This window comes from Anneissia japonica, unplaced genomic scaffold (genome assembly GCF_011630105.1).
Source record: "Anneissia japonica isolate Jap-2015-1 unplaced genomic scaffold, ASM1163010v1 scaffold131_len961581_cov171, whole genome shotgun sequence".
NCBI classification, from domain to species: domain Eukaryota; kingdom Metazoa; phylum Echinodermata; class Crinoidea; order Comatulida; family Comatulidae; genus Anneissia; species Anneissia japonica.
This window is the reverse complement of record NW_022750285.1, coordinates 659,937-677,476: the sequence shown is the minus strand read 5'-3', so window position 1 is coordinate 677,476 and position 17,540 is coordinate 659,937. Positions and strand designations below refer to the sequence as shown.

General features: G+C 32.9%; 3 protein-coding genes across 5 annotated transcripts in view; 2 read left to right on the top strand and 1 right to left on the bottom strand.

The window, feature by feature from the left end:
- The window catches only part of LOC117121298 (DNA-directed primase/polymerase protein-like), a 21,854-nt gene extending 14,381 nt beyond the window's left edge, over window positions 1–7,473 (top strand). For 2 of the 3 annotated variants that reach the window (XM_033266437.1, XM_033266435.1), the window contains exons 8-11: window positions 2,856–2,962; window positions 3,737–3,932; window positions 5,806–6,119; window positions 7,306–7,473. In XM_033266437.1, the coding sequence (XP_033122328.1) occupies window positions 2,856–2,962; window positions 3,737–3,932; window positions 5,806–6,100 (598 nt within the window). In that variant the 3' untranslated portion in view covers window positions 6,101–6,119; window positions 7,306–7,473. Of the gene's footprint in view, window positions 1–2,855; window positions 2,963–3,736; window positions 3,933–5,805; window positions 6,159–7,305 lie in introns of those variants that run through there. The other variant, XM_033266436.1, reaches the window with a different exon arrangement.
- Window positions 6,953–7,473, top strand: LOC117121302 (DNA-directed primase/polymerase protein-like). Its single transcript, XM_033266444.1, has one exon. It carries the CDS (start codon window positions 6,968–6,970, stop codon window positions 7,283–7,285), a length of 318 nt encoding a protein of 105 aa, XP_033122335.1. The 5' UTR covers window positions 6,953–6,967; the 3' UTR covers window positions 7,286–7,473.
- A 403-nt stretch (window positions 7,474–7,876) lies between these two features.
- LOC117121299 (radical S-adenosyl methionine domain-containing protein 1, mitochondrial-like) lies at window positions 7,877–10,040 on the bottom strand. The gene is made up of 2 exons (XM_033266438.1): window positions 8,963–10,040; window positions 7,877–8,869 (listed from the first exon to the last, which is right to left on the bottom strand). The coding sequence occupies exons 1-2, from the start codon at window positions 9,453–9,455 to the stop codon at window positions 7,899–7,901; spliced, it is 1,464 nt and encodes a 487-aa protein (XP_033122329.1). The 5' UTR covers window positions 9,456–10,040; the 3' UTR covers window positions 7,877–7,898.
- Window positions 10,041–17,540: the final 7,500 nt, after the last annotated feature.

Below are 17,540 nucleotides of genomic sequence, written 5' to 3'. Positions count from 1 at the left end.
CTGGGTTGTTGTGGTACTGTAGCCAATGAGCATTACAATTCACTGTCCACTGAAAATGATATAGCCAATGCCAGAACAGAGTGAGATAAGCTATTCAATTGTGCGCTGGTACTAGACAATTTTCTTTTAATTAATGCTTTTCTTTTTTTCTTCAATTTATTTTTCATTTTTTAAATTTGTTTGAACTTTGGCGTTTGTATTTTTAAAATGTTTAATTAAGTAAGGCAGGTGTAATTAAGACATGTATTTGTACTTTTTGTTAATCTCTTCAGATTGTCATGTTTTTTTCCCTTTTTTTTTCGTTTTTTTTCTTGGACGCACCTTTATGTACATACTGTGCCATTGTTGCAAAGTGTCGCTTCCAAATAAAGAATACAATATAAATGTTTGTCCAATCAGTATGCAATAGGCCTACATGACACGATGGTCCCGAATGAGATTTTTAAGCACTAAATTTCATTTTTAGGAAGGATTGAATAATTTAATTCTTAACCTATAATTAGATGTGTATAAGAGACAGGGATTTTCCTGGGCAGCTAGGTTTGAAATTACCTTATAAATGTCCTTACTTTGGTTAGTCAGAAACACTTGGGCTTCCTTATCAGAAGGAACAGAATGCGCTTGTATGAATGTCTTAAATCTAGCCCAATAGTCAGTCCACAATTCAGTTGTAGGATCAAATGGTGTAAACTTGGGAGTCATGTTAGTAATAGGAGTAACGACCTGTTGCTGTTGAGACTGTGACTGTTTAAACGTAGTCATCAGTTCTAGCATTTGATCTCCCTGGGTTTTAAGTTGCGAGCGTAGTAACTCGTTTTGTTCCGCCATCATGGCCAGTAATTGTGTTTGCGTGTCCGGAGCAGTCATCCTCGTGAATACGGTACGGTATAGCGTGCACGGTAACTATGTAGAATCAGGTAGGTAGCCTAAGTCCTGGGCTTAGCGAAAAATCTTTGAACAGTACTCACGTTAAATTATGAAAATAAACGTCCTCGTCGCCACTGTTATGTTCTTGGAAGGTTTTAGAACAATAAATAAATAACACACATAGGTTTTAAACAGCGTGAGTTACTTTAATTCCGGAACTCAAACAACACAAACAAAACACAGCAAACTTTCTGTATTGTAAGATGGTCGTCAACGACGATGCACCGATAGGTGGCGCACTAACAGTTAACTTAATTCTCAGTGCACAACATTAAACAACATAAAACATATACATATCAAAGTTATTAGGTTAAAGTCGTCACGTCGGTGCATGCATAAAACATAATTTCCTAAAATTTGGATATCTGAGGTTGACAGTCAATCAAAATTCTCTGTATTATCAATGCTAATTTAAGGAGCAGACTTCCTTATTATTTAAGAAAATATAAATGTATATTGAGCTATGCAAAGTTTAGAAGCTTAAAAGTTAAAAGAGAAGACTTCCCTGTGTTGTGGTCATATTAGACTGTAATAATCCTTAAAGACTTATGGATCCTTAAAGATTTCAGGAAGTATAAATGTATATTGAGCTACTCAAAGTTTAGAAGTTTAAATGTTAAAAGAGAAGACTTCCCTATGTTGTGGTCACATTAGACTGTAATAAATCCTTAAAGACCATTCAACAAACAACAAAATATATCAAAATTATTAGGTTAAACTTTCCACTTTGGGGCATAAATATAACATAATTTTTGAGATTTACATGACATTTGAGAATGTACTGAATATAAAATGATAAATCTTTTATATATAGTATATTTTACAATTTAATCAGCAATCTATCAGAAATACAGGGATTGGTTATACTGTAAAGCCCCTGCAATACTAAAACTGTGATCCGACAGGCAGTGTATATGCAGTTTGATTTAGTGTAGATGTTTTTTACATGTTTTTATTATATTTGTATTCTTTTTATTTTGTATGATAATGTTGTTAAATTCCCAAGCGTAACCCAGACTACGGGCCTCCCTCGACACTTTACGTCAAAGGACATGTTAATTAATCTTGCTCAGGAACCTGTCATCACCAGCTTCCTCCTCCTCATCTTCATCATCATAATTATTAATTGCCCATTGTAAAGTAGGGAAAAGCTATGAATTCAGAGTGTATTCAATAATAGACATCTCATAATGCACGAAAGTGTATTTCAAAGCATCTACAAAACAAAAACTTTTCGAAGGAAGACTCCCCCACCACCCCACCCATATCTAAAATTTGTCTTCCAGCAACAGAACAAACTAGCTCTCTTTGCATGACCTACCTTCTACCATGGGAACCCATCTGTGCGATAGTTAGGGTAAACTCTGGATCTGTGCTTGACATGTATTTAAGAGTAGTGCTTAAAAGATGTATAGGTATTTACAGTATATTTATTTATATAAAACAGTGTTACATACTAAAACTATCAGGAATAAATATACAGAGAAAGGCATGTTTATTCTTGTCAGTTGACTAGGTAATTTAGAGAAGAAATGAATATAAGTCCTAGGCAAGTGTATAAGGGAACCTTTAGTCTGATTTTCTGCAGAAGCTGTGTGTAGTAATTGACCTACTGTACTTGATTTAGATAAAAGCTATGTCCACGTAAACACTGAATTTCAACTGAAGAAAAAATGCATCCTAGTTTCTTAATCAATCATTATAAATCTTAAGCTAAAGAGAAGAAAATAATGTAAACTATCATTAACCGTTCACCCCAGAGTTTTACAGATTTGTGGTTCCTGAGTTAGGCCAATAAAAAAAATTCCTTTGCAGAATGTGATGTGGCAATGTAAAAAATTCAGAGTAGAAATAATTTTTATCATCTGGCAACGGGTTCACAGAACAAAATATAAGTCTCACCTTATGCCATTATCTATATCTTTCAGTTATTCACCTAAAATGAGAATTTTGACACATCAAGGATGTAACAGAGATTTCAAGAAATCATTTGATAGAGTCATTGATGCAGGATTTGATGCCGACAATGTTGAAGGTTTGTATCTCGGTGTACCAATCTCATTTGTAGCTTGCTTATTAAATTGTTAAACTTTTATATTGAGTTTTAATAATAAGGTAATGCAAAATATTTTTTTTTTAAATGCTATTTAAAGGAAAATTATGAAAATAATATAATATTGTAATTAGCTTTCTTTAAAAAAAAAATTAATAGAACTGTTTTTATCTATTAAAATAAACTTGTACCGAATTATATCAACAAGTCATTATTTTAATTACTTGAGAGGGAAGGGGAGAAATAGGTATTACCCTTCATACAAATTAATTATAAACATGAATATAATATAAATCATTAGTAATCTTTTTTGAATAAAATAATACTAAAAATTGAGATTTACTAATTTAAACATATCAAGACAAATTTCAAAAACAGTAATTAAGTTGAGCACCTCTCTATACCCAAAACACAATTGCTGGAAATGTTAAAAATACATTGTGTGTAGTTTGCCATTTCTAAGCATGCAAATGTCTTATGCAGATAGACAATGCACTTGGGCACAGGTCTGAAATATTTCCTCCCTTTTGGATAAATTGATTTTAAAACTAATTAGAGCACAAGAGAGCCGGCTCCTGCAGGGCCCTGAAACACACTTGAAAAAGTGTGGTATTGGTAAATGATACTTTGATCCATATATACTGTACTGTACATGGTTCAAAGTGAAATTATACAAACAAAATCAGTATCCAAACATCTGACTCATTTCATGTGATCAGAGTACATTTGATTGAATATTAAATTTTAAATTTTCAGACATAAAAGAGGGATACCAGAAATCTCCTTTTCCTGAATTAGACGGATTCATCATGTCAAAGGTGAACCAAGGAGGCATTCAGGGTGAAATACGTCGCTGGACATACTACGCTCGTGGTGGTATCATTGTGTACGACATCGTTAAAAACCGCTGGTGCGAGAATATTGGTAGACAACACAAAAGTAACAACATTATGTAAGTTGCCCGTTTATCAAACATTTTTTTTTTACATAATATCGTAAATCATTGTGTAATAACACTTTTTGTAATGAAACATTGAGAAACAGGGTATTAAATACAGTGTCTACAGTATTAAAATGATGTAGGACCTAGGATAGGCCTACCGAACGACAGGAATACGTGAGATGGAAAGCATTACGCCAATATTTGTTTAATATGCGCTGATCTTGAATAAGCACCACACTGAAGTCTCTAAGAATTTTACAATCGCAGCGCTTATTTGAGTCTCCCAGAAATTGGGATTGGCCTCGCACGCTCCGAAAGATCTATTGTATTTATGTGTGTTATAATGTCTAATGCCTGACACTGATACAAAACTATTATTATAATGAAGGGCGATGTATTTGGTGTGGTAGTTGTTTGGGGAGCAGTGGTTTTGTCATTAGAAAGTCCTTGCTCTTAGTATTGAAACACTTAATCACCCAAGTCTTCTGCGAGTAACTTGCGGGAATTGTCAGTAATACACACTCGCACCGGATAGTGCAGACATCCTAGAATCTAACCCGTCTCTGGGTGTTGTTTTACTACAGCAGGGCCGGATCCAGAGTTATCCAAAAGGGAGACACTATGACGGAGTCTGGGAAATTTTTGTCCGGAAACAAACTTGGAGGCATTTAGGGCGATCAATATTTTCTTTTTATTTTTTTTTTAATTCCCCCCCCCCCCACCTTTTCTTCTGTACAGTATGAACCATGCATTGATATTTTTTACCAACAATTTAATTCATTTTTAGTTCCCTAAAATTGCATTTTAATTTTTTTTGAAATTTTATTATAATGCTCCTTGTATATATACTGTAACTATTGTAAATTTGTTTAATCATGAATGTTTAAAGATGTATTGTCCCTTGCTAAATACCAAAAAATTTTTTTTGAAATTAACTTGCCCATTTTGAAGTAATATAAAAGTTATCAACTTGAACATAGAAATTAGTGTATTTAAAAAATGTCTACCCAAGAGTTTACAGCGAAAAATGATAGAAACACTTACAGTCACTGGAAGTGTTTTATTATTTTTATTATATTTTTTTGGTTTAAAAGTCAAGGTACACATTTTTTTAATTCAATAATTTTTATGCACAAGTTAATAATTTGTATGCTATTGTAATATGAGCAAGTTTATTTCAAAATTATTTTTTATGATTTTTTGACATTAGAATAGCAAGGGACAATACATCTTTAATGTAGGCCTACTGTGTTTATAGTGATTTTATATTGTATTTATGCTCCCTGTTATTAGCTTTTTATGCTGTTGGTGGCAAAATAAATTGGAAATATTACAAATAAATTACAGTATTATTAATTGTCTCCTGGAAACCAGCTGGTCATGGGTTATCAACATCATATATTTGAAATACAAGTTGGCACTCAATATGTGAAAATAATGAATTATGCCACATATACACAATTCTCAGTTAAATGTGTATACAGTAATGATCTTGTCCGACTATAGCATTCAACTGTAAAATCAACATCAAATGTAATACAGTACCAACCACTAGGTCTTGTAAAGTACTGCTTTCTAATATGACTCAATATTGAAACGTATTAAGCCTGTTGTTCGTGCGAATCAAAAATATCGGTTCATTTCCTGAGTTCTGATTTGTTGCACATTTTTCACTTTGCAAAAAGTATAAACAGTTCGAACTACTGATTTCTCTGAAGCGAAAAAACTCGCATAGAAATGTGAATGCGTATGAATCAACGTTTCTGATTCACGCAAGTAAATTCATGTAGTGAATAACCGGCTTTAGTGCGATTTAAATGATTTGTCATACAAGGCTAAACCCAATATAATTTTATAACATGTTGATCATTATTTTCCTCAGGATTATAGCAGATCTGAAGAAAACAGTGTTTTATCAGAAGTGTCTTGACCCAGAATGCCGTGCGATCAACTACAAGTCACCTGATCAAGAAATCCCTCTAGAAGTCTTCCCTTCATTTGATGATTTAGATGATGATGAGCTAATCAAAGCTGCTGATAAATACGAAGCCGCCCAGAGAACAAAGAAAGAGGGGGATAATGATGGGGGAATTGGAGATTTTCTTGCAGATGATGAAAGTGATGAGTTTGTTGAAGCTGTTGATGTTCTAGAGAAATCAATTAGTGAAATTTGTTGATAGAATTTCAAATTGTAAAATGAGAATGCTTATGCTAAATTTACACTATATAAAAAAACCCACTCAAAAATGTCAGTCACTGGAAGTGTTTTATTATTTTTATTATATTTTTTTGGTTTAAAAGTCAAGGTACACATTTTTTTAATTCAATAATTTTTATGCACAAGTTAATAATTTGTATTCTATTGCAATATGAGCAAGTTTATTTCAAAATTATTTTTTATGATTTTTTGACATTAGAAAGGGACAATACATCTTTAATGTAGGCCTACTGTGTTTATAGTGATTTTATATTGTATTTATGCTCCCTGTTATTAGCTTTTTATGCTGTTGGTGGCAAAATAAATTGGAAATATTACAAATAAATTACAGTATTATTAATTGTCTCCCGGAAACCAGCTGGTCATGGGTTATCAACATCATATATTTGAAATACAAGTTGGCACTCAATATGTGAAAATAATGAATTATGCCACACATACACAATTCTCAGTTAAATTTGTATACAGTAATGATCTTGTCCGACTATAGCATTCAACTGTAAAATCATCAACATCAAATGTAATACAGTACCAACCACTAGGTCTTGTAAAGTACTGCTTTCTAATATGACTCAATATTGAAACGTATTAAGCCTGTTGTTCGTGCGAATCAAAAATATCGGTTCATTTCCTGAGTTCTGATTTGTTGCACATTTTTCACTTTGCAAAAAGTATAAACAGTTCGAACTACTGATTTCTCTGAAGCGAAAAAACTCGGATAGAAACGTTTCTGATTCACGCAAGTAAATTCATGTAGTGAATAACCAGCTTTAGTGCGATTTAAATGATTTGTCATACAAGGCTAAACCCAATATAATTTTATAACATGTTGATCATTATTTTCCTCAGGATTATAGCAGATCTGAAGAAAACAGTGTTTTATCAGAAGTGTCTTGACCCAGAATGCCGTGCGATCAACTACAAGTCACCTGATCAAGAAATCCCTCTAGAAGTCCTCCCTTCATTTGATGATTTAGATGATGATGAGCTAATCAAAGCTGCTGATAAATACGAAGCCGCCCAGAGAACAAAGAAAGAGGGGGATAATGATGGGGGAATTGGAGATTTTCTTGCAGATGATGAAAGTGATGAGTTTGTTGAAGCTGTTGATGTTCTAGAGAAATCAATTAGTGAAATTTGTTGATAGAATTTCAAATTGTAAAATGAGAATGCTTATGCTAAATTTACACTATATAAAAAAACCCACTCAAAAATGTATTCTATACTATAGAATTTTTATGATATTAGGGGCCTAAATGATTTTATTATTGTACAAAAAGCAATAACAAATTTATAACTGAGTTTTCATAATAAATTTTGTACAAATTTCAAGTTTTGTAATGATTTATATTTCTACTTAAAAATAACTGTATGTGGTGAACAACAACATTTTGATTTCCAATTACCTTAAGTTTAGTTAATAATAGCTTCGGCCAAAACACAGATGGTGCTAACAACGCTTTTACAGTATGGGCTGTCACTCATTCTTTCCCTAAGATCCTTGTAAGAGAGTAGTTATTCTAGCAATGGTAAATAATTTTTTCATATGGTGTATAGCCTTCAATTTCCACCAGCAAATTTAAAGATTTTTGTACAGTAGGAACACTGTAAAGTGTAAATCATTAAAACCTTTCTTTATTCAAATTTTTACTTCTAGAAAGTTCTGCAATTATACATATCAATACACCTCGGTTGATAAAGAAATAAAAATGTCTTTCCATTGTGTAGTTGTCGAACAAAAATTTTTTTTTTAAAGATTATTTGCTGGATATCTTGATATATTCATCAAGAGCAAGAATTAGTTCCGTAGACAGGCTATCAGCGACTGTTAAACCTGCTGCAGTTGGTTTCAGATATTCATCAGATATTTTAACCAATCCATGATTTTCCAAAACCTTAACTGCTTCATTTTTCTGGAAAATTTGCCTCAAAGAAATTCTACCAGAATGTTCAAGCCATTTGTTGCTTGATATTCCTCTTTTAGTTCTCAATCCCAGCATGATCAATTCTTGTAATATTTCCCGAACACTCTGTTTCACTCTTCTTCTGGTTCCGTGCCCATTTCTATGGACCTCCATCATCCATGGTAACGGTTCTAGTGTCTGAATCCTTGCTTCACGCATTGGTAACCCAGATTGATCACTTTTAAAAACAATTTCTGAATAACCTTCATCACTGAAACCTGTGAATCCATCAGGCTTTGTTTCCCTCTGTACTGATGTATCTGGATACTTATCCTGGTTCAGGGGCACAAATCTCCCATGTGCCCCAGGTCCAACACCTAAATATTGACTTCCTGACCAATAAGCTTGATTGTGTTGGCTTTCAGAACCAGGTTTTGCCAAGTTTGACACCTCATACCTTTCATACCCAGCCTCAGCTAGGATACAAACAGCTGCTTTGTACATTTCTGCAGAGACATCGCTTTCTGGGACAGATATTTGCCCTTTCTGATACCACTTGAACAATTCTGTGCCTCGCTCTAAAGTCAACTGATAAAGAGAGATGTGATCATCTGCATGCTTTATAACTTCCTCTAGCTCTTTCAACCATGATGTAACTGTCTGTCCAGGTCTTGCAAACATCAAATCTATTGAGGTACGACCTGGGAAGAGTTTCTTGGCTTTGTGTAAAACACGGATAGATTCCTTCACAGAATGATCACGTCCCAATATCTTAAGGTCAGTTTGGTTCAATGCTTGCAATCCAATGGAGATTCGATTGATACCTTGAAAAAAGTGATATTAATAATAGGTAAATAAATTTAAACAATTCTTTTATCCATATCTTATAATATAATAAGAAAGAGAACCATACTCACCAGCCAATTTAAATGAAACTAACTTCTCTGCTTCTAGTGCGGTGGGATTAGCCTCCATGGAGATTTCTGCATCTGGTGATATATATGCTTGTTTATTAATCTCATTTATAATTCTTTCAAACATGACTGGATCAGCGAGGCTGGGCGTTCCACCACCGAAAAACACAGAATTTATCTGCTTGATTCCACTGAGAGATATCAATGTTTGCAATTCTTTTACAAGGGAGTTTGCCATTGTTTCATTTTGATCTTTGTTTTCAATATATTTATTAAAGTTGCAATACGTGCATCTGCGTTTACAAAATGGCCAATGGATATACACAACTGCTTCCGACATCCAGCGTGGGTACACAGGCGCGTATTTAACATCTTGCATTGAAACATATCGGCTAATAGCCAAAACAACAGGCACAGTGTTGGCAAACAGTTTTCTTACTTTTTTAATACAATGGCCAGTGATCTGCATTGTGGGAAATATTTTTAAGATGTTCATAATCAGCTCAGAAATCGTTGGAAAAACCAAAACAGCTATATTTTTTTAAAATGTCAAGCTATCTGGAATACAAAAAAAAAGAAAAACAATTGTTGGAACATTTTTTTTCATGCCACAAAGAAAATAAGATATACATTATACAGTGGTTTCCCTCCCTTTTAAGACCCATCCAATCAAATACCACTTCTGTGATCCCAAATTAACATCTTTCTCTTATCTTTATTCTAAACCGAGACCAAAGCTGCTAAGACCATAAAAACCCCAGTTTCAGAAGTGCTCTTTAATTGGAGGGAGCCTGTACCTACCTACTCCCACGAATAAGCGGCCAGGTGCTTAAATTATTTTTTGCACTTTCTGTGGGGCTCTAATTTATAGATTAAAATTGAGGGGGTACTTAACGGGAACTTGGAACACAGATAATGAGAATATGCTACAGGGGCAAACTTTCGGTAAAAGAAAAAAAAGAAGTAGGACGATTCATTGCCAAATGTAAGAAGAGGAAAGTTGGAGATTCTGTCCAGAAGAAATATCCTCATTGGAAACTGACAAAATGAAAAAGTGAATCCATCCTGCAGCTCAAATCAAGCCAACTACAGTCCCAAGATTTGTTGGATTGTGATATTGTTTTAAAAAATATGAATACACATGCAAAACACACTAAAGCATTGACTTAAGTTTATTTTTGTTGACTGAAAGAAAAAAAACAACAACTATGTATTGTAACTTTTAGATTTTAAATTCTGTATGTAGTTCTAAATCCACGGAAACTGTTTTAGTATTATTGACTTTTTTTAGGAATCGAAGAGCGCTTATGCAAATTAGGATGGGAGCTTATTCGAATGGGGTGCTTAAGAAAATGTTTACACTTGTGGGGCCCTTTATACAAATGGGGTGCTAATTTGCACGAGTATGTATTTGATTAAACAAGACATGCATTTTGAAAAATAAAAAATAAAAAATAAAAAAGGCCGCTTCCTCAATTTAAAAAAAAAGCCGGACGTGAAACATGTTTTTTTTTTTACTTGGCCTAATATATATCTGCACAGTAGGCTACACCAGACAGAACTTAGTTTTGTTTAGTGATTTGAATTGGATATATTTACATAACTGTAAACAACTGATTTAAAAAATGGTAAGGATAAGTCATTGCTCACTGACTTATTATTCCACCTAGTTGCATATCATAAATTAGTAGGCCCATTAGGCACACTGCCATAGCTGGCCGTATTCATGCAAATTGCCATACATTTATATTTGTTGCTGCTTTTTCATCTTTTTTTTTTTTGTCTAGGCCTACACCAATTATCGCATGCTTTATTCATCATGTTACAATCACATAAATTTATCTGCTTAATAGTAAATTGTCTATTCAATCTATATCTAACCTACCATCTCAAATCATTTATAGATTGTTCTATGAAACATCAGCTGTGCATAGGCCTATATAATAGTTTTATAATAGTTTTAGTCTATATAATAATATTTGTATTCATAATGTACAGTTCTATATTAATTACTAGAGTAGTCACTCCATAAAGTGCACCTCTGCCCTGTTCCTGAAGACAGTATCCTGTATTCAGTAACAATAATACTCAGGCCCTGTATGAATGGCAAAACTGCAGCATACCCTCAAGGAAATAGTTAATTGACCTGTCGTGTTCAGGGATATTAGTGAGCTTTCGCTCCATGACGGTAGACAGTAGAGGACGGTAAAATGGTACAAAAATGTATCTGCGCATGCGTATGAGTTCAGTACCCTTCGTCTCGTTCAAATCCATAACGGTCTTCTCTCGATTTAACTTTCGGTCTAAAATAAGATGGGAAGCAACACACCGGGAACCAGAGAATGTTTAAGTTGTGTGTGATGCATGAGAAGACGAAACCTAGGCCGAGGCCTTTCAGCTTTCTGTGTAAGCAGCCTCTCCTTACCTAAAATAACTGTTGCACTCGTCATCATTGTATCCGTTTAAATCAAATGAAGCAAATAGTTGTTGTACTGGAAATCTGGATTTCTTGACGTATTTATGTCGTATAAAAACATAAATTCTGCATCATCAAGAAAGCCATATACTGTAAATACGCCTTTTCAATGTTTTCACAAAGTACACGTAATTCGGCATTCTCAGTTCCTTTGATCGCATACCAGGCTAAGAAAAAATTTGCAGGTCATTCAACGTTAACTTGAGGGCGTTTGTGTACGTTTAGTAACATACGAATAGACCTGAGGACCTAAATATCACTTTGTGTTAAAACAAAAGGTGGATGAGTTCTTTGAATGTCCAATCATAATTTAATTTAAGGAATATGAGTAGTTTAGACATATTATTATTCTCACTCCTCTGTTATAAACTTCTTTTTTTGTATAGCAAATAAATTGCAAAATATAACTTTATTATTATCATGGTATGAAAATGTAAGCAAATTTTAGATTAAAAAGTTAATATGTAAACTAATGATTTTTCAAATGATTTTCACATAGCATGAAAACAAGTTACTCATTCTAGTCTTACATCTTGCTTTTAATATCAATTTCAGTTTTGTTTATTGCTTTACTGCATGATATAGTAATTGAAACATGATACTAATGATTGGCAGATTTTGATTTATAAATATTAGAATAGGTCAGTACCATTTCACTTGAATTAATATAATATTTAGGTAATATATTTGAAACAAAAAAAGACAATAGATATAAATGTTACATATTATTAAATTGTACAGAGAGATCAATGTCCTTAAATGATGAATGAGAAAGGGTATGTTGAGTTAAAGTTAAGTACTGTAAGCTCAATCAATTTCCCATCACGTATGCATTACATATTGACACCTAATTACTTTGTACTCTTCATGCTAAATTAAACTATTTCTTTCTATACCGTACTTCCTGTTGTAAAGATGTATTGTCCCTTGAAAATGACAAAACATCATAAAAAAAATAATTGTGAAATTTAAGTTGCTCATTTTTCTGTAACATACAAATGATTAAGTTGAGTATAGAAATTATTGAATTTAAAAGATGTGTACCCTGGATAATAATAATAAAACACTTCCAGTGAGTGGAAGAGTTTCTATCATTTTGCTACAAAATAATGGGTAAAAAGTTTTTAAATACATTAATTTCTATATTCAAGTTGATAATTTTTAATATGTTACTGTTTATAAATACTTCAAAATGGGCAAGTTAATTTCAGAAATGATTTTTCTTTTGTATTTTGCATGGGACAATACATCTTTATATTCCCTGATAAAAAAAAAAAAAATTCAGAATCATTGATATCCTATTAAAATATAAAGCTAAAATATTTTGAACTTACACACTATACGTTTACAGTAATGCCAAACAAGATATTTCTTGGCGGCACTGGTTGACTGTGACCGTTTTACCGAACAGTCAGACAACACCAGTTAACCCATATTGCAGTTTAGTATCCATTTAGTATCCAACAATAACTCTATTATATTATTATTTGATTCATTTTTTTTGGTTGGGAGGGGTGGGGGTTGTGGGGTACTGTATACAAAGCAAAATAAACAGAAAAAAGAGTAGTACCCTACCTGAAAATCTTACCTGGGTGTAAAAGAAAAGCATCGCCAGACACTTATGTTTTTTAGACACTTGTATAGGACTCCTTCTAAATAAAGACCCCTTTAATTTAAAGGCTACAGTATTTCCAGTTTTTGACCACTTTTCTGTGGTCCCAAGTTAACGAATTGTCTTTTATCTTTATTATTCTAATTAGAGACAATTTCTGCTAAAGACCATGGAAATCAAGATTTCAAAAGTGGTCTTTAATTGGAAGGAGAACTGTACAGTATTTACGTATCACACATTTGATTTCATCTCTACCTTCATCACCCTATCCTTTCTACCTACTGTACCCTTTCTAACTAGCCGAAAACCGCATGATCGTGCATGTCCCTGTGTTTGTATTTCAGATCTAGGACAATAGAAATAGAGCCTGAAAACCAATTGGGAGGGGTATGTACCAATTTTTTTTTACCCGTTTTATTTTTTCTTCCCAACAATTTCAAATACTTTATATCTTGAATGGAGAGTAAAGTATGAATAGTGCATGCTCTATTTCTCGAAATGAATCTTGCTTATAAATTTAGCTTAACTGATATCCAGTCACGGTACAATCAATCTTAGTTTCCTTAAAATTGCTACAGTGTTTCCAGTGTAATCGTTGTACTACGTACGTAACAGGCCCCGACGCTGATCTGACCGACCAATCAGCATCAGCTAAAGCTGTTGGCGATAACGTGTTGCAATTATACGGAAACAAAGCTTTGTTTCTATTGGACTAGTTTTGACCAATAAGAAGTGTAACATTTACTTTTATCAAATCACACCGATGCTCACAATTTGATGTAAATATGCAGTAGTTTCACACCAAGCATGTGGCTAAGCATGTGGCTGAACACGCGGTAGGATTTTGCACATGGTTGTCAGTCTAATCATGGATGCAATCTGTAAATAGATATCGTAGTACAGTAGTAGCACACAGAAAAACTTAACCAAATTACACTGCTCACATTAAACCTTGTTGCCATGGAAAAACAGCACGGTTATTTTTCCTCAACTACGTTTGATTGGTTAAGTTTTCCATGTGACCAAGTTGGGGTGGATGTTCACCTGAATTCTTTTGCTGAAAATGATCAGAGTCATGATTTTGACCAAAAGATTTCAATGCAAACATGGCTTGACGAGACTTTTTTTATACCTTGTTTCGCGAACTTAGTTTTTAAAGATCGTCAGAGGAGGGTGTAAAAAAATACAACTAAAATTTTGGGTTTTTTTTCTTTTTCTTCTTTATTCTTTGAGTGTAAACAGTGTAGTAATGGTATTGTTTAACGTTTTAAAGTTATTATAATTAGCAAGAAATACATACCTTCTTTTAGGTGCTTTCAAGGCAGCGGCGGCTGTAATAAATATAAAGAAAAACTTTTTTTTTTTTTTTTAATTTCCAGATTCTTGTGGTGGTGGGTGCACTAATTGGGCAAAATTAAAATTTTATTTTTATTTGATTTCATCAACATTGGCGGGCGGCTGGTTCGGGAAACAATGTATAAAAAACTCGCCTTACATCAAATACAGCGTAAAAAATCAATGTTGCAAACTACAGGCATTTCAAAGTGTTTTAGGTTTAACTTGTGGTTCTTTTTGATACATGTGCTATTGTAGTTTTTTTTAACATCTCCCTGGCTGAATTGAATACTACCTTTTAAAGCACAGTTTAGGCTTTTTTTTCTGTTTATCCAAGAAAACCTGCAATACATCAATGAAACATTGGCAGACAATGAATCGTGTTTGAAAAACACAAGAGGCAGGAAAACACACACAAAATAATAGTAAAATTAAGTAAAATAACCAACTGTAACTCATTCAGCTCAAGGCTAATCAAAACAAAGATCTATACTGTAAGTGAAAGGAAGTATAGCATTCATTGCACAACACAATCAGAGGTAGAATATGAGTATGGTGACTCTGAAAAATGACAGACGTGAGGCCAGAATTGATTTTACGTTTCGTTCTTTATTGGAACATTGTCAAGAATGAATAGTTTAAGTCCAAAAATACTGACAAACATACCAAAAATCAATACAAGATAAATTTTGACCAATTAGAAAGAGGTAGGTGGATCATGGAGACAAATGACATTCTGATAAATAAATTGATAAACAAAATAAGATTGTGATAAACAAAATGATTATTTTAGAACAAAAGCAAGTTAGTACTTATGCTATGTGAATAATGCAAGCTCTTTAGAGGCTCTGAGACCATAGTTTATACTAAGCTTGTATCTTCTTATTGCTAAGGCTTCAGCAAATAAAATTTCAGACCAATGTACAGAAACATGAATAATATTAATATTTTCAAATAATAAGGACTCAATAAGAGATTGTTTGGATGTATTGTCAGCCGTCATAAGATGTAGACCAATTATATGGTTAAAACCTTCACAACTCTCAATGTGTTCATGTACACTACAGTTTACATTACGAGAATGTTCAACAGCTCGAACTTTTAAGCATCTATCTGTTTTGCCTATATATAACTGTCGAGGCATTCAGAACATTTGAATTTATATATTAAATTATTTTATTTATTTATTTAAATATACAATCAGAGGTATTTCCAGTGTCAATCATTAACAATGAATGTTATTCTATGGCCTTTTTTAGTCGGTGATTGAGTTTTATCAAAAATAGAAGGTTATATAGTGAAGAAAATATACAGTATGAAAGGCTATTATGTAACAGATTTACCTTAGTTTTAAAATTCTCTCCTCATAGCCCAAAACAATAATGATGTTATTTACTCAAAAAATAAGAACGAAACATTAAAATGTAGAATCAAAATAGAAACTGTAATAACTTTATAATAAGTTGGTTATTTTTTAAGATCAACACAAGTTCTTTTCTAAGATCAACATCCATAGTTTCGAGTAAAGTTCCACTAATACCCTTTTTATACTACATGCAAACTCCATACAGTAAATAACCGGGAATTTTCCAACACCCAGGTTAGAAACTCTCAAGCTGTGGTTAGTGTAAACGTCAGAAAGTATTCGGGGATCGATGAGTGGGATGCATTCAGTATTGAATAACCTAGGTACACACCGGAACCGTCAGTGCGAACAACACCGATTTTGATTCCAGATTACAGGCCTTACTTGGCGCCTACCACAATTATTGTCCCTTTGCTGGCAACGGGATAAGCCAAGGCAATTTTCAAATTAAACTATGTGCACTTCAATATATAGATTTGATAAAAAATTGCTGATTTAATTTGCATAATTTAAAAATAATCTGCCGATACATTGCTCCGTCACAACTTGAGATACTCGAGCGACGTGACGATCACCATCAAATTGAGGGCGGTAGTTGAACCCGCGTTTGTTGCCGGTGTAAAATGGTTGAAATTTGGGATCAACTTTGACTTTTTAGTTGTAAATTTAAATGGAATGCATCCGGTATCACTCCGGAAATAATACAAGTTCATTCTCAACTTGGCAGTGTAAAAATGGTATGAATATTTCAACAGAAGGTTGTACTGGATTGACTTTTTTTTAGGATGATGACAGTTAATAAGCATGAAATAAAAGTGTCCATACTGTACTTGCTTTCTAAAGAAAACAATTAAAATATCTTGCGAACAATTTTCCACATACAGTCTATTTAGAATTTCAAGTCTTTGTGTTCAAATAATAACTAAGGTCAAATTTAATCAGGTGAATTTTCTTTAGACATGCTACATTGCCAGTGTAAGAGCCGTATGAAAACTGGAATACTGTACGGTAGATAAGGTCTGATATTAATGAATCGAAAAAAACTCAACAAGGATCCCTGTATAACAAATTTAAGCTCATGGCCAATTAACAATCTGCAGATTAGCCATGGCTACAATTCCTAGAAAATCTTAAAGTCAGGCTCCAGAAGAAAAAAATTAGATAGGTTGTAGAACTGATTTTTCTAAGACAGAAAAAAGTAGTTTGATCAAAAACTGAGCAACGGTGAATGAGATACAGATTTTTGAATATTTAAAAACTTGGGGAAAAAGGTGTAAAAATGGGCGAAAATCAGTTCTACAGATATCAAATTTTTTTTTCCTCCTGTGTCTGACTTTAAAGAAAATTGTTGTTTTATGTTTTTATAATTTAAATCATTGCATGCCAGCAAAGTACAGTATATTTATCTTCAGTTTGATATTCAGAATAAATCAATGTTCTCAACTAATAAGACATTATCTATGGCTCTGCATAAATTCTTTAGATAATTAATAATGTTAATTTGTGCAATAGGAATGTTATAGCAACAATGCCTCTGTCTGCATTATTCTGGTCATTTCTACAGTTTCCCAGTAAACAATTAACGTTTATGGTAATGTTTAATTTTTGTATTAAATATTTATATTTACATAGACAGTTTGAGAGTAAATTGCTTTGCCTTCGTTACTTGATGTTAATGCCATGTCTTCTTGTCATGATATTTTCATGTGTGAAGTTAATTATTATTATTATTATTATTATTATTATTATTATTATTATCATTATTATTATTTATTTATTTATTCTTTCAGTA

Bases quoted from the DNA above. Each gene is read 5' to 3' on its own strand.
- LOC117121302 (XM_033266444.1), top strand. From the start codon at position 6,968: ATGTTGATCATTATTTTCCTCAGGATTATAGCAGATCTGAAGAAAACA.
- LOC117121299 (XM_033266438.1), bottom strand. From the start codon at position 9,455: ATGAACATCTTAAAAATATTTCCCACAATGCAGATCACTGGCCATTGT. The intron at 8,870-8,962 runs GTGAGTATGGTT...ACTTTTTTCAAG, and splicing joins AGTTTCATTTAAATTGGCTG to GTATCAATCGAATCTCCATT.